Source organism: Lissotriton helveticus, chromosome 10, assembly GCF_964261635.1.
Source record: "Lissotriton helveticus chromosome 10, aLisHel1.1, whole genome shotgun sequence".
NCBI lineage: Eukaryota > Metazoa > Chordata > Amphibia > Caudata > Salamandridae > Lissotriton > Lissotriton helveticus.
The window spans coordinates 857,536,439-857,560,392 of NC_136071.1; the positions used below are offsets into that span (position 1 = coordinate 857,536,439).

General features: G+C 44.7%; 1 protein-coding gene across 10 annotated transcripts in view; it reads left to right on the top strand.

Moving 5' to 3' along the window:
- TAX1BP1 (Tax1 binding protein 1) overlaps positions 1 to 23,954 on the top strand; it is a 702,037-nt gene that overhangs the window by 30,104 nt on the left and 647,979 nt on the right. For all 10 annotated transcript variants that reach the window (XM_078663492.1, XM_078663483.1, XM_078663485.1 and 7 more), the window contains exon 2: positions 18,521 to 18,704. In XM_078663492.1, coding sequence (XP_078519618.1) covers positions 18,528 to 18,704 — 177 coding nt within the window. In that variant the 5' untranslated portion in view covers positions 18,521 to 18,527. The remainder of the gene's footprint in view (positions 1 to 18,520; positions 18,705 to 23,954) is intronic.

Sequence of the window (23,954 nt, forward strand, 5' to 3'; positions counted from 1 at the left end):
TGTTTCCCACCCCAAATCAATTGCGAGATCTGAGGGAGCGGAAGAAAAAAGTGCCTGGGTTATACGGGATGTTTACAAAAAGATATAACAGTTTGGGCAGAATATTCATCTTAATTAAGGCAATGCGGCCTGCCATGGAGAGGGGGAGGTGCAGCCACTTAGTGACGTTGTCCGTTATTTTGTCAAGTGTAGTGCCATAGTTGGCAGGCATCAGTGCCTCCTTATCCCTATGGATGTGGATGCTGAGATACTTCAGGTCGTCTTGTTCCCACACTAATGGGTAGTCTAGCTGGAATGGGTGTGTTCTGTCTGTAAGCGGAAAAATCGCAGATTTGGCCCAGTTAATTTGTACTCCGGCAATCCCCCCGAATTTTGTTATTTCACGCAGGATTGGATTTAAATTATCACAGGGTTTTTCAATATAGAGTGTGAGGTCGTCTGCATAAAGCGAGACGAGGAGTGGTCGGGAGTTATAAGTGAGGGAGCGATGGTTATGTTTTTGCCGGAGCGTTGCGGCTAGGGGTTCGATCGCTATAGCAAATAGGATGGGGGACAGTGGGCAGCCCTGGCGGGTGCCTCTCTGGACAGTGAACGGGGTCGACCTGGCCCCATTGAGGAGCACAGTAGCTGTAGGTTGATAGATCAATTTCACGCAGTCCAGGAAACTGAAGGGCAGCCCTATGCGTTGTAACGTGCCAAGCAGGTAATCCCATTCTAAGGAATCGAACGCCTTGGTGGCGTCAAGCAACACCGCCACGGCGTCGCATTTAGGGTTAAGGTCTTGAAGCACAGCGTGAAGAGTACGGAGGTTATGGGATGTAGCACGATTAGGCACAAACCCAGCTTGATCAGGAAGAACCAGGTGCTCCATGAGTAAGTTGAGCCGCGTAGCTAACACTTTGGCAAGGATCTTGGTGTCGCAATTTAAAAGTGATAGTGGGCGATAGGAGTCGCAGTGTGAGGGGGGCTTACCTGGTTTGAGCAGGGAAGTGATAAGGGCCTCGCGCATGGTGTGGGGGAGACTACCTTCTTCCAGAGCGGCATAGTACACCTGTTTATGTATGGGGGCCAAAATGGGGGCAAAGAGTTTATGAAAATCGATGGGGAGGCCATCTGAGCCAGGGGCTTTACCCGAGCGCATGCTCATAATAGCCTCGGTAATTTCTTCTAGTTCTAATTCAGCGTGGAGAAATTTCTGCTGCGCATTACCCAACCATGCTAGCGCGACATCATCAAAGTATGTGGGGAGATCAAGGGGTTCTGTTCTATGCGAGGAATAACGTTTCTGGTAGTGGTCCCGGAAGGTATGAAGTATGTCGGGAAGATTCTTATAAGTACCGCCACAGTCATCTTGTATTTCAGTAACATAGTTAGTGAATCTAGGGGGCTTAACCGCGTTCGCCAAGGCTTTGCCTGGCCTGTCCCCTTCCCCATATATACAGGCCAAATGCGGGCGTCCTAACAATTTGCTCTCTCTGTCAGCTAGTTGCATGTACTCAGTTTACTACGCATGTGCATATGAGCCTCTAGGTCCATAGGGGTGCGATCGATGGACCTCTCCAAGTCTCGCAACTCTACCTCTAGTTTATGCAAGTCAGTGCGCAATGCCCGTAAAACACCACCTCCCTTAGCAATACACCAGCCTCTGACTGTTACCTTGAAGGCCTCCCAAACAGTGACAATACTATCTACAGACGAAATATTGCGCTCGAAAAAATCCCGGATGTCCTGTTCCAATTCGGCCTTAAAAGCAGGGTCCCGAAGATGTGCCGGATTGAGACGCCATGACAGAAAGGGAGAGCTATCCAGGGGGAGTTGTATTTCCAAAAGGACTGGCGAGTGGTCAGAAAAAGTGCGGGCAAGGTGTGTTGCGTGTCGCAGCCAACGGGCTAGGCCAGCCGAGACAAAAACATAATCTAAGCGCGCCCAGGTGGAGTATTAGGTAGAGTAGTGTGTGCCTTCTCGCAATGCAGGGTGTTTGTATCGCCATGCTTCCGTCAAGTGATTATCGACTACCATATCGTTAAGCGTGGTACGTGTGTTGGTATAGTGGGAGGGGAGTGGACGAGATCTGTCAAGCATCGGCTGCAGCGCCGTATTAAAATCTCCGCCCAAAATAATGTGTGTAATTCCCAATGTCTGTATCTTGCTCCAAAGTGTCAACAAACTGGAGGGGTTATCTACATTGGGGCCATAGAAGTTAGCAAAGAGAACGTCATGTGAGTACAGGCGCCCCCATACCAGACAAAACCTGCCTTCTCGCTCAGTTTCAAACCCCGTGGGCGTAAAGGCCACTCCCTTTTTTTATCAGAATTGCAACCCCTCTAGCATAATTAGAATAAGGCGAGAAGGTGCGGCTGGAAGCTCATCTGGATGCGAATTGTGGAGCGTGCCCAGGAGCCAGGTGTGTTTCCTGTAGAAGAGCCACATTTATGTCATGCCTGTCTAGATATCCCAAAATCTGTCTTCGTTTTCTAGGGTCATTGAGGCCACTAACATTCCAGGAAGCTAATCTAATGGTCTGGTTTGCCTCAGGTCGGGTCATAGTGGACATGTGGGTATGTAGTGTGAAACAATAGGCAGGGTAGTGGCAAACGGTAAAATGAATAAGCAGTTGAAGGAAAAGTGCCCCAAGGTATGTACTGCCAGTAGAAACATTGATACTTCGGACCAATTACCACAGTTCTTCCCCCCTCCCCCCACTCCCACATTGGCAGCCCCAACTTGCCAGGAAAAAGCACCCCCCCCTCAAACAATACTCTGAGTATTAGCACCCAGCCGTAACAGTTCCAAACAGTAACAATCATTAGTTCTCAGTGGGTAATGCCCTCAAATGTGGGGGGCCACTAGGGGCTCCCGCCCGTGTCACTCCATCTCCTTATTTTACCCATCCACAACCTCCTGTGTCACAGGGGTCGGAATGACGGGACGGAGGTGAGCGGCCGGGAAACAATAAGAGCCTTCAAGTCAATAGGAACGTTATACATCACCAGTCAGTTGGTCGTCTGCATGTCATCAGGAGAGAGACCCCAGAGTGAGGTTGATGTTGCATGGAAGCAGCGACTCAGGAAGGTTCAGACAAGGGTGAATGGGAGCGCGAGCGGCGCCGGGCAGCTGCATCACGCAGCAGATCATCCTCATGATCTGCTGTCGCGCTTTAAATATTCCTCGGCTTGTTGGGGCGTCAAAAAAATGTGTTGGCGGCCCCTGTGGTGAATCCGTGGCTTCGCGGGGTAGAGCATCGCGTACTGGATACTGCGAGTTTGGAGCTGTTTCTTTAACGTGAGGAATTTCCGCCGAGCATCTTGCACCGCTTGGGTGAAATCCGGATAAAATGACAACATTGTATTTCCGAAGCGCACTTCACCTTTCTCTCTCGCCAGGCGTAGCAGGGTATCCCGGTCGCGGTAATGAAGGAATTTCATGATGATCGGCCGTGGTGTCGCTCCCGGAGGAGGTTTGGGCGCCAGGGAGCGATGAGCACGCTCAATAACCAATTGTGCCGAGAAAGACTCGCGTCCGAAGAGATCACTTAATAGGCGTTCCATGTAGTCTTCCAATCGTCCGGTGTTGGTGGATTCCGCCAGGCCTAGCATACGGACGTTGTTTCTTCGAGAGCGCGCCTCCAACTCCTCGTTCTTTTCAGCTATGACCCTCAATAGTTTATCCATTTGTGCCATTTGTTTTTGATTAGAGGTAGCGCCATCCTCTAGATCAGAGACTCTTTGTTCAGCTTCTTTAAGGCGATTTTCGTGTCCATCCAATTTTGCCACTACATTATCTAGCCTATGGTTCATTGAGTCAATTTTGGAATCAATTGAGGTGAGGCTTTGTTGCATGGTGACAAGGAGGGTTTTCCAGCTGTCCTCCTTGTTTCGGGCGGATCGTCGTCGCTCTGGGTTTTAGAGTTGGCGCTCGTCGTCTTGCGTCCATCGAACAGTAGTTTGGACTGTCTGGGTTCCGTTTTGCCCATTGCGGCTGATCGGGCGGCGCAGGGGCGCGGCGAAGTAGGGGAGAGGGAGGCCCGCGCACCACCACCCAGTTGTTTGCGCAGTTCCAGTTCGAGAATGTAGTGGGTAGAGGTACTCCCAAGCTAGGTCCTTTGGGCGGCGACAGCGCAGCACTCTCCCAGCCTCCTTGCTAGTGAGGGGAACAGATGGGGAGGGGGGGCAGATCCCCGAACGGCCCCCCCACAACGTCCCCCTCCAATTAATGCGGTCAGTTCCAGCGCCACTCACGGCCCCCCGCCGACGCACCGCCGGCAGCGCGAGCGACCATGCGAGTATGTGCCACACAGGAGGATATCCAGGGACAGTGCAGAGCAGCGTATCTCAAGATCTAAATGATAGCGGCCAGGCAAGACCAGGCCCGCCCACGGCGCCCCACAGATCCAATACAGCAGGGGGTACTGCGCTGTCAGTTTAGGCTAGGCCCGCGAGTACGTTCATAGGCCGTCTCCAAAATAGGGGCTACAAGTATGTATGTATGTGGGGAAGGCGGCCCAACGGGATAGTGCCGTCCGCAGACAATGGGCTGGACAGGAGATGGTGTCCAAGACAGTCACAGGCAGGTACAGCGAGGAGAAGCGCAGGGACCTGGGTAATGCATGGGTATGGAGGGCGATGGTCAAATCTTCTTTCGCCTCAGCGCCCGCGGCGCCACACGTAGTTCAGTGTTCACCGCCCCCACACAGCTAGGCCCCCACCACTGCTAGGGCGACAATGGGCGTTGCCTCGGGCCTGCAGGTTCTTCCCACGTCGCCAGGAGAAGCCAGGAGCTGCCGACGGGGAGCGGGGGGGGCCCAGAGTCCTACCAGCAGGCGTCCAGCGCCTCAGGACCGGGGGGGGGGGTCCGCACATCCAGCGAGGAAGCGCCTCTACCGAGGCCGAGGGTCGCGAGCAGCGTCGGATCCGCTTTGTGCAGCGGCCTGCAGGGCCGTGCAGCACCGGTCTCACGTAGGTCCCCAGTCCGTTCGGCAGGTCCGCTAGCACAGCCACCTTCTACCGCGGCAATTTCGCCCGCCGATTGCGGGCACGCCATAACAGCTACCGGCTCAGGATTTTCACCCAGGAGCAGCTCGGTCTCACCAACACGTCGGTGGCGGTTGTGGACACAATTAGAAGGCAGGATGGGGTTCATGATGGTATTTTATCCCCGGCAGGGCGAGAGCTCTACACTAGAGCGGCCATGTCGGTCCAGCGCCACCTAGCGCCCCCCATGAACCTGTTACTACTGGCATTTTCTGTTACAGTTTGCTGGAAAAAGGCCACCTCAGTGCAATTGCTTCAATGGGAGCACACAGACTTCAACTCCTACAAGGCAAATAGGTTGTCAAATAGAAGGGGCTGGAACATGGTCTCCAACCAACACAGACCGAGGTGGTAACTCACCTTTGTACGGAGCTTTGAAGCATGGATTTGTACTATTTTTGTTTATTAGAATGGCAGAAGGGAGAAGTTCCGTGCTCCTATCCTGTCAACAAATGCTCCTGAAAAATAGCATAAAATTGACACTTATAATTCTCTTCTAAACGGTGCTTCATAGCGCATCACTCTCGGTTCTAATTTTATATTGCTTTTCTGGGTAACAGTACATGACAAATGTTGTGTTGGGACCCTCCTCACACTTAGCTGGACTCTGCCTTGATCCTAGCTTTTTAGTGATTTTCCATCTTGAGAAAGCGTTGTGAAGGAGCTGCAGGGAGCTATGTAGACCCCCACCAGTACACTAAAAATAAAAGACACTGTTTGCAGTAGTGCAAAAAGGGACACGAGTGGCTCGTAGGCACTTCAAAGAAACCGGTACTTCTGTTAACCCCTTCGACGCTGATGACGAGCTGGGCTCGTCATGGCGTAGCCTCCTCGCACGCTCATGACGAGCCTAGCTCGTCACGTAACATGCGATTAAAAAAATCTCAGCGTACGAGCGGAATTCCGCCCGCACGCATGCGGTTAAAAAATGACTCTACCGACCCCCTACCCCCCCAAAAAAAGAGCGAAAACACGAGAGGCTTCGAAGACTGGGAGCAGCAACATGAAGGAGATGCGGGGAAGTACGGTAGGAGAGAGGATCGTACAATTCATGCAGACACACATGGTTGGAGAGAGCATGTCAAGCCGATCCTTGAGCAGAGATAGCTTATCAACACAGCTGCCCTCAGTTCTGGTTTTCACATCCTTTTGAGAGCATTGCATTGTGTGCGAACCGCGACAAACAAAAGAAAGGCGGCCACCATCTAGACAAAGCGCTGTGAAGTAGCTATGTAGCACTGAGTAACCCCAGTCATAAGTAAAATAAAAATAAAAGTGACAGTGTGCGGTAGCGCAAAAAGGGAGGTGAGAGGCCCGTAGGCACTAGGTAGCAGCCGGCACTCCTGTTAAAAAAAAATTAAAAAGACCACTAACCCCTCAAAACAAGCATAGTTTCTGCTTATTTACCTCATGTAACTAACAGCGATTGACAAAGGCAATGGTCCTGGCTTGTTGTAGGTATGATTCTACTTTTTGTATCATATATGTGTATGCAGTGACCGAAACAGCAAAATATAAGTTGGGCGGCACACTATGCTAAGCACAGATTTTTAGTTTAAGTTTGTAAGCCACGCCACCAATTACATTAGCCACGCCCCCTTGAGTGACGACCCCCCCCCAGTTCTTTCATCCCCCTTAAAGCTCCACGTACAGGTGTGAATAGTAAGACTCCAACCAGCAAAATGAGTTGGTTGTGGGGGCACTTTCAGATGCGAAGCATTCTAAGGCCTGATGTCTAAGCTACGTGCACTTAATACCGCCATACAGCTGTTAGGCCAGGCGGTGAACACGCGTAAGTAAGCCAGTCAGTTTACATAGGGACGCAGGTAATGGGCGCAAGACCGAGTGAACAGATCGCGCCTCATCCTCGGATATCTTTTGCAGAGTTTTTAGTTTCAGCTCCATTGAATACCATTTGCGAGCTTGAGATAGTGGCAGAGAAATCCACCAGGAAGGGCAGGGCTGCGGTTTACGTCAGTACAACTACAGGGGGCCTGGACATGGTCAATTAAGGCCATGTCAGGGCTAGACCTGGCGTGCGTTTCCTCCACAGTGGTTCGCGCCTGTTCCCTCCATATTTAAACTGTCCATACACAGACTGAGACAATGATTTATGGACGTGCTAACAATAATTTGGAGGAAAGTAAACTTATGGGACGCTAACCTGGGCTTGCCTGCACCTGGAGCGTATGATAATGAGAGTCAAGTTTGGTCACCTCTAAACTGACTGACGTGTGAATTCAGCAGCAGGCAGCAGCGGATTGAGCCGTGCGGAGTCAGGCATGCCAATGATTGGGGAGCGGGGGGGAACATTCATCGCTGTTAAGCTCCGACAGGGAAAGGTTACCAGTCGGGCGAAGGAGTTTAGATTGAACTGCTAAATCATTACACCCGAAGGGCAGATAAATAAGCATTGGCGGCTGCAAAATAAAATAAACAAGCCCTCACCCAAAGGAAAACAAGCTCTTGGCATTGCTGTCGGGGGGGGGGGGGAGGAGAAATGCGAGACACGGCCTAGCGGCCGTGAAAAGTGTGAAGCAGGGGGCGGGGGAGCTGATCCCTTTGAAGTGAAGCTCTCGGAGGCAGGCGGCTCGGGGAGCAAATGGTAAGCGCATGCCCGAGCACATGCACTCTACGTAATCCGCCTGGTGGTTTCAGAGCTTGTTTTGCCCTCAATACTCTCGTCCTATTATCGCTTGCACGATTAATAGGACGAGACCTAAAAATGCTTCACTAGGAAACTGACTCAGACACAACTTCTTCCTTTAACTCAGTCATTACCACGTCTATTTGATTATCGCAAAAATGCTTTCTAGTGTGGATCGTTGCATTGTTTTCTATGTGGATAACTTCTGTCTGTTATTGACCATGACCTTAACGTGTTCGGAAGGTTGGCAGGATTTTGTCTAGATTATGGAGCAGAAACTGTGAGTTGGCAAAAGTCCTGCTTAGATCAACTTATAATAAAGTGGTCAATTTAATGTGAGGTATTTCATTGCAATGATATTTTAATAAATGGCAACATGTTTTTACTCTGAATCAATTGTCAAAATTGAATATTCGGCCATCTTTTATCTTTGCAGGTGGAAAGTCCCTAGTTTAGACCTTTCTGTAGCCGTCCTTGTGTCCATCCTGTAAGATCTGACAAACACATTTTGTTCAGCTTTAAATCTGGATCCTAGAAGGTTTTGGCGCTCTTTAAGAAGACTTATTAAGACTGTGATAATTTTACAGGTTAAATTATGTTCTTTTGAATTTGTATAGATTATTGATGAGAAGTTCTTATCAAAGTTATTGAAGTTTTACCTCATTTGTTTTTTCTTTATTTATCATAAAAACCCTTTTATTGCGTTTATAAACTTGTGGTGTGAGAAACTGCGCAAAATATTGAGTGACTTGAAATGGCGTGATAATACAAAGCCCTGCACCTCAAAGCTTCTTAAAATGCGAAGGGCATCATTACGATGTCAGGTGGACATTGTTGCGGTCTCAAAACCAAAAGACCTCTGGTCGGCGGTCCCGACACCGCAGTTACAATGCGACCGCAGCACAAACGCCCTTGGAGAAATGGGAGCTTCTGTTAATCCCTGCACTGTATGGCAGGCACCCACAAGGTGCAGGGATTGACAGGAGGGCACTCACCCCCCCCTCCGGTCCCCAACTGGAGACCACTGAGGGATAGAGGCCCCCAAAATCGCTTTCCGACAGGATTTTTATGTCGGAAAGCCCGACATGAAAAGCCTGTCGGCAAGCGATATCATAATCCTGATGGTAGAAACACTGTCCATAGGGGATTATGTAAGGTTTCCCACTGGCCTATGGGTTCCTTGAGCCCGTCGGAAGCCAGTCCATGTCGGTTGGTAAGCCCAGGCCCGGACTGGCCGTTGCAGGCACCGGGCAATCCCCCGGTCGGCTGCGAGGGTGGGGGCCGGTTTTGGGCCCCAGGGGGCCGGTTTTGTTACAGGGTCGTTTTTTGCAGCATAGCTGCAAAAACGGCACTGTAACAAAATCGGCCGAAAACCGGCCCCGGCAAAGAGCGCGGTCGCACCCCCCAACCCCCTGGGGAAGGGGGGGCCGGCCGAGCACTTTGCCAGGGCCGGTTTCGGTTCCCAGTCCGGCCCTGGGTAAGCCTCCGACGAGCAGTCGAAGGTTCACCAACCGACCTCGTAATCGGAACCAGTATGTATTGACGTTTGTTTAAAAAGATAAAAACCCTGAAACTTTTCTATTTTACTGGCGATTTTGAAGATTTAAATGTTTATCATTTCCCCTCAGGAGCTGCAAACTTGTCTAACGTGACCCAAATTTGCATACTGTATGTTGAAAGGTCTAAGCATCCTTGAACTAACTATCTTATGATATTTTAAATGGCAATAAAAATCTTTGGAACAGGAAGATTCAAATATCTAAATTAACATTTGCTCTCCTCTTGTGCGAAATCGAGAACTGGTAAAAGTACGACGCTTAAATGCTGTTTGCACCTAAGAAGGACTGATGAAGCTGTTTGTTGTGAGTGGAATTATTTATCTAGCCATACATTGGAACCACTTGGACTTATTGTTATTGACCATTAAAAGTGTGTTGCAGTTAACGTTCGGGAGGCACTTGCATCGTAATAAGTTGTTGGTGTTGAAGAACATGCAAGTATATATATTGACGATGTATGACGTAGGTTCTTATAATCGGCTGTTTCTGAAATATGTGCTTTTGGTGAAACTTTTTTTACGTCTTTGGGCCTCATGTCGAACGTGTTAAATGATAAGGGGATAAAACATCACAGGGAAATTTCTTTGATGCCTGCCCGTTAGTGTTACTTCCGGTGGTTTTACATTCATAATCAGGGTTTAGCACGTTGAATTCAGGAATAACATGTGGTTGTGCTTTTACAAAATGGTAAAACGGCTTGCAGTTAACATTTCTGACCTGTTTTCCGCATACAGATTCCTCTAAGTAGTACCTGGAGAGCTTTGCCTGGGGAAGAAACAACTATTTCATGCAGAATTTGCACGTGATTTTCAATTTGAAATCCGGATCGAACACAGATTGTACCCTATGCGGGATGAACTCTTTCTTTTCCTGCCTTCCACCCCAGTTGTTAGATCTCGCCGACACAGTGCATGTGCTGTGCTGCAAGGCTTACAACCTGCCCACAGTGGCTTACAGCAAGCCCACAGCATACCATTGGCTGTAGGCTTCCCTTCCTTTCTTGTGTTCGCTCCTTCCTGGAGCATGGACAAGTACATGTGTTCTTCCTCGTCTTAATTCTTTCTCATCTTTTTCCAGCACAAAATATATTTTTTTAATTTTAGAAGTGTTTTGGTTTATAAGTATTCCTGGAAAAGCAATGTGATTTACTACTTTTAACACTGGCATACAGCTTCTTATTTTTGTTGCTTTCACCCTATGTGCCATCTGTCAATGCTTTAGTGATATTGAAATACCACTCTGGCACATTAAATTATGCTCTCTAATTGAAAAACAAGGTTGACAAATGCTTTAAAAAAATGTGCTCTTATTTTGAAGAATGCTTTTAAAAGATGCACTTTTATTTTACATTGGGTTTCTTTGCTTTGAAAAATGCACTTATATTTTACATTGGATTTATTTATTTACAATTAATCAATTCATGTACACTGCACGTCTTTCCAGCAATTTCAAATTTTCAGATGTTTTATGCTTCTTATTTGTTTTTTTCACCCGATCTGCTGTCTCTATTCATGCTTTAGTTACCTACACCCACAACTGTACTACCGTACGCTACTCCACATCTCGCAACCCTACGATGCTACACAGCACTCTGTGCCGTGCCACTCCACGTCACTGTACTCTACGTCACTTGACGCCACTCCACTCCACTCCAGTGTACGCCTCTCTACTTTATGCCACTCTTGTGCACTCTACGCCACTGTATGCCACTCCGTCACTCCACTCTACATCACGCCACTCTCCTCTGCTACTCCACTAACTTTTAGCCATGCAGCACTAACTTTTAGCCATGCTGCAGGACAATATGGTTAAACGACCTTGACAAAGGCAATAGCTCTCTCCTATGTGAGACCTGTTGGCTTTGCCAATGCTTGTTAGTTATAGATGACTCAGGCAAACTGATGCAATGTATATTGTTCAAAGAGCAAGGTGTGGTTATTAAATAAAAATAAAGTCTATTTTTAGAAGAAGGAAGGTAGTATAGCAATTTTAAAACCATAAACAGACAGTGCAGAGATAATCGAAGCACGCAACAACGTTCGTTAGGCTGAAAAGATAAAAATATTCTGTCGAGGGAAGTAAGAAAACCCACAAATAAAGAAACCCATATCCGCAAAGCGTATAGTTGGAACACTGACTTGAGCATTGATTAGGATTACATTAGTATGCTTGTAATAGCAGTGGCTGTAGTTGATACGGAAACAACGGTTTACAGTGTTTTAGTGTATTATGCCTACTTTTGATGATTACCTTTTCCGATTGCTAGTAACAGGCATTCATAAACAGTGCTTCCTTTAGAAGGAGCAATCACTTTGTAGTGTCTTATCGGCAGACCTGTAAGGAGAGGACGCAGACAAGGGATTCTTAAGTGTATGTTACTGTGCGCTGCTGAAGTCTGACGGTGCACACCCTGTGCAACACATTCTTGTCCACCCTGTCAACTCTAACAGCAGAAGTGTCCATCCCGCTCCTTCCCTGAACTTTGCACTTCTGCTTGGGCGCACCCTTCTGTTAAACCCAAGATAATAAGGCTCGTCTAAGCTTAGTGTACGTGCATATGTTTTTATAGACGTTTCGCACGCATGATCTCCACACTCCTGTACCAGATCTATTGATCTGTATTTCTTTAGAAACATCTTACTCATTGAGGTATGATCGGCACGATGAGATGTCTGTGTACTTCACAACATTTATGGTAGAGAAATTTGTTGGAAACCGTCTTGATTACAAAGTCACCGTAGTCTGAATTTTAAATGTATTTATTATCTTGTAAATATATTTATTGGTCCAACAATGACAAAACAGGTTGCAGTATATTCACTGCAGTGGAAGAGTGGGTGAGTTTGGAGCACACAAATCGGGCCAGGTGACTGTGTAACATGTCGATTATTACACCTGGCAGAAACAATGTATCCTACAACATCGAAAGCACAGCCTCCGAAGTACTTCCAATAACAGTTTTAAAATAGCAAGATCATGGATCGGTATAATGAGGTGTGGGACAGTACACACCATTCATTCAAATTTTATTTATTTACTTATTTATATCGCGAGCACCTGGCCGCATGGACAGTGGGGTGCTTTATAGAATACCTGGTAACCATACATTGAACAAAGAAGGTAGATTAACGGGGAAAACATGGCCAGGATGGGTTTAGAGAGAAAAGAGTCCAAGAGCAAGAAAGTATAGATGATCTCTGTATAGGTGGTTTTCCAACTGAAGTGGAGAAGCTCCTCCGGTCTTCAAACAGGTTGTTCCAAATTCTAGGGGCCAACATGAGAGGGCCTGGTTTTTAGTCTTGGATTTTGGTTTTGTTTCAGAATTTCCACTATCATTTGAACTTGGTTCCTGGTATTTCTCCTACCTCTGGAGGCCTGTGTTTGTTATTCATGTAGGTGTGTGGCTTTTGGTGCAGGACCTTATGGGTGGTGCAGGCAAGCAGCGATGTATAGGATGTTCCAGAGAGGGGTGAGAATACCCTTTCAGGTGTCTGCAAGTAGATCACTGCCATTATCAAGATGAGATGATACTGGGGCATGAGCCATGGCTCTGAGCTATTCGGAGGGATGGAGTGTTTAATTTGCCCGAGGTGGTGAAGTTGGATTGGATATGTGTTTTGCAATGAAACTGCTATGGTTAAGGGTGAATCCTAAAGATTTAGCACAGAGTACTGGTGTTGGTCAGGGGCGTAACACAGGCCCCCGCAGCCCACGCAGTGCGGGGGGGTCCGAAGCTCCAGGGGCCCCCTCGGCACTGCACTCTGTCAGGAGAGCTCCTAATTGAGCCCGGAGGGGACCCCTCTACATACCTTGCAGGGAGGCCCCCTCAATTTTCGTTACGCCAGTGGTGTTGGTGTGAAGCCATCTCAGTTTGGTTCTGAAACCAGTGGTGGACTCGGGAAGGAGTGTTCCATGTGTAGCAGGAGGAATACAGTTGAAGAGGTGGTTAGGTATAAGTGACAAAGTGCTCATCCATTTTGTTAGGTTTTCCATGAGCAGTTTGAGAGTCGAGATGTCTGAAGGGTTCGATAATTTAGTTACTAAAGTATATTTGGGAGTTGTTGGTGTATTGAATAGAAATTCTCTGTGTGTGAAGCATAGTACCAAGGCTTTCCATGTAGAGGTCAAATAGAAGCGATCACAGGATATATCCTTGATGTACACAGGAAAAAACTGGAAGAGAACGGGATCTGAATGTCAGTTTTCACCAGCTATGATGCGGAAGTGATCAAGGATTGGATCTATTTCAGGACTGTGCCTTTTACTTCCGTTCTTGAAAGGAGTATTTGTAGGGGGTTCTGTGGTTTATTGCGTTGAATGCTGCTGACAAGTAGAGCAGCACTAACACATGGGCTATTCCTTCATCCATAGGACATCACCAACAAATCGAAAGATGGCAATTTCTGTGAAGCATTAGAGTGGAGCTCAGATTGGCAGGCATTTAAGAGGTTGTTGTTTGAGGTATGATTGAGCAGTTGACTGGCTACAGCTTTTTCTAAAACCTTTCTCACCATAGACAATGCGGATACTGGTCTCATGTTCTGAAAGGCAGTGGAGTCCTGATGAGGTCTTTTCAATAGTGGGTTGATCTAGCAAACTTTGAGGACAGATGTTTGCTTATACACCTTCCCTAAGAGATAAGTTGATGGTCTTCAGGAAGAGGAAGGTGCCATTTTCCCGCTCTCAAGGATGTTCTTGTGACAGGTCGGAAGGGTAAGGAGTACCTTCAAGGGAATTTTTTTTAACAAAATTGTATTATTTCGTAGAGATTGCGAGGATAATTGAATGAACCTCTAAAGGAATGAATCCCCAGTCTTATTCACTAGTAACCTAAGACAATGCACATTATTACAAAAACATGAAGCAAACATAAACAAATATACATAAACACAGGTGTATAGAAAAATATTAAATTTATCAGTCAATAAAAAAGGCAATCAATTATGCAATACAAATATAGATGAAAGAGGAGGCCTACAGGTACAAAGATTCTACATAAACATATAACTCTGTAGATCCTGGTTGAGCCTGTCCTAAAACACCATATAATCAACAGATGGAGAAGGACAAGGCGCTGGTCGATGTTTCGGTCTCTTAAGTACTAATCTGTGAGGCCATCTTCAGGACAGTTGGTATTTGTATTTGCCCTAATGTAATCTCTCTGGCAAAAGCTGTTATTTTGATGGTCAGATGTTGCAAAAATGATGTATCGATTGGTATACCGTAGCCTCAAGCGCAGTCTGTGATGGTTTCACCTACAGGGAATTTTAAGGAATATACCAGTCGTAAACGTGGTTTTGAGCGGCAGATCTTAAATTCGACACATCGGGGGTACCGACATGGGTCTTGGCTATATGGCACGAGGATCAGTCATCTTGTTTTGCAAACTTTATGTGGTGCGGCGGCCTGAAAACAGCTATACGGACGGATTGCACTCTTAAATTTTGTAGCAGTTATCAAAACCGTCGCAACACAGTTGGCTCCAGCAAATGATTAGCAGCGAGTGGTACACGGCAACTCACTGAAGTTTAAATCAAGGCACCTTATCATTTGTGTCCACGACAAGGTACTCCATTAACCACTTGGGAGCTAGTAAACAAACCTCCCCAGTGCTGCGCTGTCCATTATCCAGTGCTGAACTGGACGTCCAGCGGTCGCACGCAGCACTGGGGAGGTAGTGCCCGTGACGACCGTTGGCCGACGGCAGCACTTAAGGGGTTAACCAGCAGGCCATAGGAGTTGGCCACGCCCACTTGGGCGATAAAAACCTGAACTGATGCCGTCGCCGTGATTAGCATTCACGCAGATGCCCGTAGCCCATGAAGAAGTGCTTTTCAGCACGAAACGCATTGGGCAGGACTTTTAATTGATGCTGGGCACTTCCACTGTTTGAATACTGCATCTTTCCAATAAAGATTTGGCGATATCAACTCACCTGTGTGGGCTCTCTCGATCCAGGCAGGTGAGGAGATATATAATGTCAAATCAGAAAAAGCTAAATGTGGGTTAACAGTCTAGTCTATTTTTTTATGGAAACAAACAAGGGATCTTTGCACTCTGTTATTTTAAATAGACAGTTTAGACGGTGGGACTCTATGGTCCAGTTTAAGACATTCGCCGAAACGCGTCAACCGTCCTGTTGTTTTTTGCACATGGCGTTAGAGAAAAAATAAAAATAATTTAAAGAGACTTGCCGTGCTGTGGAATCCCTCTGTGCTGTGGATACTCTGGAGCGGACCTTGCTGAGCTGTTCTGAAGATATATATATATATATATTCCATGAACGGACCACCACGCAGCAGTGATAGATTCTTTTCAGTGCATGTTTATTCTTCCATCATCAGCATGACGCGTTTTGACCGGGTTGCCCTGGTCTTGATCACATGACATGTCAAGACCAAAACTGTGATTAAATACGGTTGCACTTAAAATAGGATCCTCCCATTACACTCATAGAATTGAACAACAGACTATTCTCGCAAAGAGATGTTTCTGGGTAGAACCTATTATAACAAACAATTTTACAATTCAAATTGTTCCTAATGGTAATCATTCAAATATTTCAAGGTTGTTAAAACTAGGTTATATCTCTTAAAAATGAAGAATTATGGTTAAATGCATAACCGCAATACTGGGCAAGTGCCTCAAAACGAAATGGTCTTACTATCACCATAATATTGAGATACCATGATAACATAATCACTGAAATTGCTAAGTCTGTTGAAAGAGCAAAAGTGCTTAGTGCATATTAATGTGTCACAAAAAATTAAAATGAAAAAAGTGCATACCAATAAAATAAATACAACTCTACTATTAAATACATAAGTAGCTTGCATATTCATAATAAGTAAATTAATGAAGCAGGTGACAAGGGCGTCAATAGTACATATATTCACTATAATATAGAGTGCTAAGTGCAATATTACTTCATGAAGCCAGAATCCATCAGATCATAAAGTGCAATCGCCGTATCGGGTCTGAAACACTAAATAAGTTAGACACACTCGATTTGAAATAAATATGTGCAAAAACACCTCAGTTAGACCATAAAATGATCAGAACGCACATAATTCAACATGTAGAACCATAAGTAAAAAGAATAAATAAATGCTAAAATCATGCACAACATTTACCAGAATCCCACACTCCACAGACACCAAATAAAAACCAGTAAAACCAGAAATCTAGTAAAACCAGTAAAAATCCGATAAAAGTAAAGCAAAAAATCCCGATAAAAGTAATTCATACATAAAAAAAGCATTTATCAAAAAATTCATAATACAGGAAATAGCAGCATAGAGTCTGAACCTAACTTTATAGAAAATTGTCCAAGTCTTCTCCAGTGTTCAAACCATTTGGCATTTTAGTATCTAGTTGTAAAATATACTGGCTCCCTAGTTATCGCAGCTTTTTCTCGCTATTGCCCCCTCTTATTGATCTGGGGACCGCGTCAATTACAAAATAACTTAGATCTTTTAAATTATTCTGATGAACTAATTTAAAATGACGTGCCACTGGATAACTAGAGTCGGAATTTACAATAGCACTTAAATGCTGTAAAATACGATTATAAACCTGGAGCTTGGTACTACCTATGTACTTTAATTGACACGTGCATTCTAATACACAGACGCATGGTCAGTCTTGCAGGTAAATAGTCCTTTGATTCTGCACGGGGTTGAGGAAAAAGCATCAAGGAATTCCTGTTTATTTATACCAAATTTACATGCCCTACCGGAACTACATTTGTAGAACGCTGTTCTGTTGGACAGCCAATTTCCTGTGTCATATACTTCTGGACTGGTTTTTACTAGGGCATCCCTCATTAAGGGTGCCCTTCTGAAAGTAATGGCTGGTTGAACATCCAATTCAGGGGCAAGCGTGATGTCAGACTTCAAAATTGGCCAGTTCTTATTTATAATTTTACTAACCTGCTTTTCAGGACAACTAAAAGTGGTTATAAGTCTGACCACTGACTTCTCGGTTTTAGAATTCCTTGTTTCACTAGATGTTGTACACTCCTCTTCATTGATTACTGTCAATTCGCTTTTCTTATTGTGTATTTTACACAGAGCTTTCTGTAGATCATCCATTTTATAGCCCCTTGCTAAAAACCTCTGCACAGAATCATTTAAACAATCAGTTAGGTCGTTCTCATTACTGTAAATCCTTTTTATCCTTACGAACTCCCCGTAGGGGATGCTCTTAGCAAGGTGTCTGGGATGGGTGATGCTAGCATGCAGCGTCAAATTCCCGGCAGTAGCCGTCCTGTGCAATTTAGTATGAACAATGTTATTACTAACATATATCTCAATATTGAGGAATTTGACTTTTTCTTTACTTATGGTAGCTGTGAATTCCAAATTCAAGTTGTTGTTATTGATCACATCAACAAAGTTTTGTGCGGACTCACTGGATCCCTGCCATATTACGTACACATAGTCTATAAACCGCCACCACCTGACAATGTTATCCATAAATAAGTCACCATGGGTCATGTCTCTCCCACCAGCCCTCATGCAAACACGCATAGCTGGGGAGAAACTTGCCCCCATAGTCACACCCCGGAGTTGTTGGTGCACCTCCTTGTTAAAGAAGAAGTAGTTATTTGTCAAACATATTTCGATCATTTTTAACAACATTTTGTTATGTTTGTTAAACCTCACATCTCTGTTGGAAACAACCCGTTGTACAGCCTTTAATCCATTATCATGATTGATGCTCGTATACAGGGAGCATATGTCCATAACTATGAAACAGTATTCTTCACTCCAGGTGACCTCTCTCTGCTTGCTCAAGAAATGGCCAGTATCTCTGATATACGAAGGGAGGCATTCCACATAATCTCTAAGAAAGAAATCCACATATTTTGACATGCACTCTAATAACCCACGCTGTGCAGAAATTATCGGTCGACCTGGCACAGGACTAGTTTGCTTATGTACTTTCAGAATAAAGTACAATGTTGGGGTGATCAGTCTTTAGGAAATTATATTCATCTTTATTAATAAGGCCTTCCCTCTTCCAATGCGCCAACTCCTTAAATACTTGATCTTTTACCAATTGTAGCTCATTGAATGAAGCTTTCATATAGTACAAGGGGTCACTTAGGTGTCTGATTAGCCTCCTTCAGATAAGCATATATAGCACGATATTGCCCCCTTTATTCACTATTACGTTGTTATATAATTAATGTAACTACAAGTGCCGTGCTTGCTGTATTTGTGCATGACTTGTTATGCAGTTGTATCAGAATTACATATATATATATTTTCTTATTACAGATCTGTTATGGCAGAGTTGCAAGACCTATCATCTCCAGATGACGCAATGCAGACCTCCAATTTCGCACATGTGATTTTTCAGAGCGTTGCAAAAAGTTATCTTCCTCACACTCAGCTTGAATGCCACTACACTTTGACTCCTAATATCCAGCCAAACCAAAAAGATTGGGTTGGTATTTTCAAGGTAAGGCGATTGTGTATTCATGTAATTTGTGATTTGAAGTCAAAGAAGTATTGCGTGATCACCGTTTTTGAGCGGTATGATTTTATACGAATGTTATGTTTGTAAAAATCATATTTCCAAATAATGATTTTTTGACATCTGTAAGAAAACTGTTCTGGTTTTCTTTTAAAGTGTATGTCGTAAAAAATGGCATGCATAAATAAACGAATGAAAAAACGCACATGACAGCTGAATGTTCGAGAGAGCAGAAAGGTGATAGAATCCTTGTGATGACGAAATTGCTCGGTGTTAAAGATACTGGAACAATAAGAGCAATCATTTTGTTCTTGAGAGGTGTTGGTGGTCGAATATCGTATTGAGTGAAAGCATAGGACAGACAAAGGAGCTGGCTATTGTTTAATATCAGACTGCTTCGCTGGGGGTCCCTGAAAATGTGAATGATTGATGTCACTTATACACTCCTGCACTGATCTTGTCGATCTTTAAATCTGCACTTTGTATAGAGCTTCAGTAACCTTGTGAGAACTATGCATTTCTTTCATGGTTCTTCACTCTGGGATGACCTTATTTGTTATATTTTGTCTTTGCACTTTTGTCTTAATATTTTTTTTTTTTAAATATATTTTTTATTAGACTTTGGATGACACACATTATACATTCTGCAGTTTGTTTACTCCACAAACTAAAGTTCATCATAGTATTACTGTACAAGCATTTACAGAAAGAATAAAAAGAGAAAGCAATTACGACCAGACCGTTGTACTTCGAATCTTCCAAGATCCCCCTCTTTTAAACCAAATTTAAAATTTGACTTTTTTTTTACCCTTTTTTTTTTTACTCCTCGAGCTCTCCCTACCCTTCCCTTCCTAGCATATATGGGTTTCTCCAAATTATATGCAGCTATTAAGTTTGCCAACCAGATTTGCATCAGCGGGGGCGTCTTGTCAAGCCAAGCCCTTGCTAAAGTTAATCTGTAGACTGCCATAACAAGAAACATAAACTCGGTCTGTGCAATATTACTTCCGTCTGGTCCAATTCCCAACAGAATCCAGATAGGGATTAAAGTTATCTGTATCCCTAATGACCTATCCAGGAACCCCTCTATATCTTTAATTAAAGTATGAAGTTGTGGACAGGTGGCGAACATGTGAACAATGTCTGCTTCAGGGGAATTACATCTGGGACAAGTCGTCCCCTCAGAGCCCCCCCAATTAGCAATCCTAGCTGGCGTGTGGTAGAGTGAATACAAGGTCTTATAGTGTTGGGATTGCAGGGGAGCTGAACACAAGATAGTACGGCCGAGATCCAATGACTCCTGGAAGGCTTTAGGTTCGGCCCCTAGTTTCTCTACCCACTTACTCCTATATTTATCCATGTCATCCGGTTTGCCCCTTGCTAAGAACGCATATGCTGAGCTTATCGTAGACTCTCCACCGGTAGTTATATTCTCCATGAAGTCGTTACAAGTGTACCCTACTGGGCCCCCCTGTTTGTTATTCAAGAAGCTACTTAAGTAGTACTTAAGTAGGTACTTAAAAAAATCTTTTCTGTCTATGCCATATCTAATTACAAGATCCCCAAACTGTACTATTCCCTCAGAATTCCTTAAATCTCCAATCTGCGTAATTCCTTTGACCTCCCAAGCAGGTCATTACTAAATCAGAGAAGATTTCTGGAGGAAAGGATTTATTGTTGTATAATTTAATATACCTGTTGTATCTACCCATGCCTGTCTTTTTCAAAAAGGCATTCCATATTTTACGGGCTGCACTAATAGTCTTTGACTGTTTCCTTCTAAAATAACCTAACTCAGTGTGATACAAAAAACAATTTTCTGCCTCCTGCCCTAAAACTACTGCATATATTTCCGTGGACAAAGTTGTTATTTTCTGTAGGATGCCCCCCCCCTCCAATCAATCCCTGCATGTATTGCAGTGCAGCCGATAAATAGTACAGCCTAAAATCTGGCGCGCCCCAACCACCTCTTTCTCTTGGTAAAGACATAAATCTATATGCCCTCCGAGTTCTTCCATGAGCCCATATAAACCTGTTTAAAATGCCTTCCAACGTATTAAACCATTTGGCTTAAAAAAAAAGTGGAATCGATCTAAATAAATAAAGAAATTTAGGTAAGATCACCATTTTCACAACATTGGTGCAGCCTACCAAAGAAAGATGCAAATTATTCATCCTCTCTAAGTCTTTTGTAACTTTAGCCAGTAACGGAGCAATATTGATCTCGACCACAGTATCCAAGTTCGCGGAAATTAAAATCCCCAAATATGTTGCTGAACTCACCACCCTGCTGTCAATACTCCTAGTGAAGTGATTCCTAACGATTTGATTCTTGGACTTGTTTAGACTATAGCCCGAGACTTGGCCAAACAGATGAGCCTCTGTTTCCACCCCCCTGATAGCTGTGTCTGGGTCCGGGGTTAGTACAGCCACATCGTCAGCGTAAGCTAAAAATTTAACTGAGTAGCCATTCAGATTCATTGGTGGAATCCCTTCATTTCGTTCGAGTCTTCGCAGTAGTGGCTCAAGGTATAATGCAAAAAGCAATGGGGATGATGGGCACCCTAGCCTCGTCCCCCGTAGAATTTTAACTGCCTCTGAGTGCCCCCTATTCACTCTGATCTTTGCAGTTGGATCCTTATACAAGGCTTGTATGGCTGTTATAAAGCCTTCACCTATGCCACTCCACCTCAGAACTGCCCAAAGGAATTCCCAGGCGACCCTATCAAAGGCCTTTTCGGCGTCTAAAAAGAGTGCCGCTATAGGATCGCCCAGGACCCCTGCAGCATTAAACATAGTAACTACCATTATGACATGCTGGGCCGTACCCTTACCAGGTATGAAGCCGTGTTGTGATGGGCATACCAGCTGTTCAATACACCCTGCAAGCCTTTTTGCTAACATTTTTGAATATAATTTGACGTCTGAATTAATCAGGGTAATAGGTCTGTATGAACAAGGAAGTGTTGGAGGCTTCCCTTTTTTTGCCATAACAATAATATCCGCACCACCCCAGGACTCTGGAGGTAAATCACCCCGTTGTGTGTGTTGCATAATATCAAACATGTCGGCCAACATTACATTTTGGAACAGTTTATAAAATTCAACCGGAATTTGGTCTGGCCCAGCTGCTTTCCCTGAGGGGAGGCTACCCAAAGCCCCAGTAAGCTCCTCCAATGACAATGGGGCATCTAAAATCTCCTTCTCCTCAAAGAGACAAAGAAGGGAGAAGAATATCGCTAAGATATCTATCTATCTCGCCCTGGCTCCTTACATCCCCTAGGGAATATAATTCATCATAAAATTTCCTGAAAACTTCTCTTATCTGGTCTGGATCTGTAACACAAACCCCCTGTGGATCGAGGATCTCCTTTATGTCAGTTGCAGCTGAACGCTGCCTGGTTCGCACTGCCAGGATATGACCAACTCTCTCACTCAGTTCGTACGCGTCCTGCTTTTTAACTAGATAGCTCTCAGCTGCTTTCCTACTGAAACCTTCTATAGCATCCCCTTTGACGGCTATGATTTTAAGCAAGAAGGACTCCAGTGAGATGTTCTGTCTTATAGCTGCGGCTAAGTTTCCTTCTTCTATGATTAACCTTTGCCGAATTTCTTTGATTTTAAATCTTTCCCTTTCTTGTCTTGCCAACACGTAGCTCCTCATTTCCCCTCTTATGCCTGCTTTGAAGCAGTCCCAAACCACCCCTGGAGGTGCCGAGCCTCTATTTGTATCCCCAAAAAACTTTATCCAAGCTTCCATATGTTTCTGGTAAACCCCATCTTTTAATAAGATACGTTCAAAAGTCCACTGCGTGTTCCTGCACTGAACCGTAGGGATATATTAAATGTTAACACCAGAGGGCTGTGGTCTGAGAGAATCCTAGGTTGTTTTTCGATTTGGACACCAGGAATTAAAGATTTAGAAATTAAAAAGTAATCTAATCTAACCAAAATTTTGTGGGGGGCGGAGAAAAAGGTACTACCATCCAAAAAAGGATGTAGCTTCACCCACGGGTCAGCTAAAGAATTGTGCTGAGCCATATTGGCTAGTGCGCTATATGTCTTTTTCTTTCTCCCTGCATATCTCCCCCCGGTTCAGTAAAAGAACTTTCTGGGTCATGAATGTTGAAGTCCCCACAACATACAGTGGGCTCTGGCCACTGAGCAAGTTCAGAATCAATAAACTGCCACACATCAGGGTCATCATCAGTGGAGGCATATATAGTAACCAAAGTAAAACTCACCCCTTTAAAGCATATTTCCTCTATAACCCACCTACCCCATTGGTCCTTCTTTTTCCTACGAACCACCAGATCCTTATTCCTCCCCAGGATTGCCACCCCTCTAGTCCTGGTTCCTTGTTTACTGGCTGCTAATACTGCAAACCCCATCTGATCCAAAAGGTATACCTGCGTTGCCTGAATGTGAGATTAATATTTTTTTCTACATTGCAACATAAAAGTGTGAAACTTTTTTGTGTTGTGCCTGAGTGACAACAATGGTGCTCTTGTCTGGGGCTGAGGGCCTATCAGTATATTTGAGTAGGTTGTGTGAGTGACAGGCATGTACATTAGAATTATGGTTGGGATGAAACTTTTACATAGCTATATAGTCCGATTGACAACAGAGTGTGTGTGTATATGCACCAAACAAGCACTGGCAAAGCCAATAGGTCTTGGCAATGCGAGAGCTATTGGCTTTTTTAATTGTCTTTCCGCCATGTTGTACAGCGGCGTCATAGCGCTTCTTTGCCTGACTTTCAGCCATGTTGAACAGCAGCCATGCTAACAGATATTGTCAAAGCCTATTGCCCTCGCATTGCACTTTTAAAATCTGTTTTAGCCACATTGCAAAGCATCTGCGCTGCTGTACAGCATAGCTACAAAACATTGCCAAAGCCAGTAGCTCTCATAAGTAAGGCCTATTGGCTTTGCCAATGTTAGTTGAGTACTGGGGCTTATTCTTCATCATCAGACATTGACCCAGAGCAGGAGCGACAAAGTCGGAACAGGAAAAAAGGAGAAAGAAAGATATAAAAACCGTGACTAAATGAGAAAGCGGAGATGAAAAAGAACCTAGAGAGTAAGATAAAGGGGTAGGAAATGTGGAGGTGTAAGAAAAAGATATAAAACGAGATTTAAAGGAGGCATTCTTGGTATCCGGTTCCCCAGAATTCTGCAGCGGTAGCATTGGCCTTCTGAAAAGAAAAACAATATTGGCCCCTCAAATTGTTAT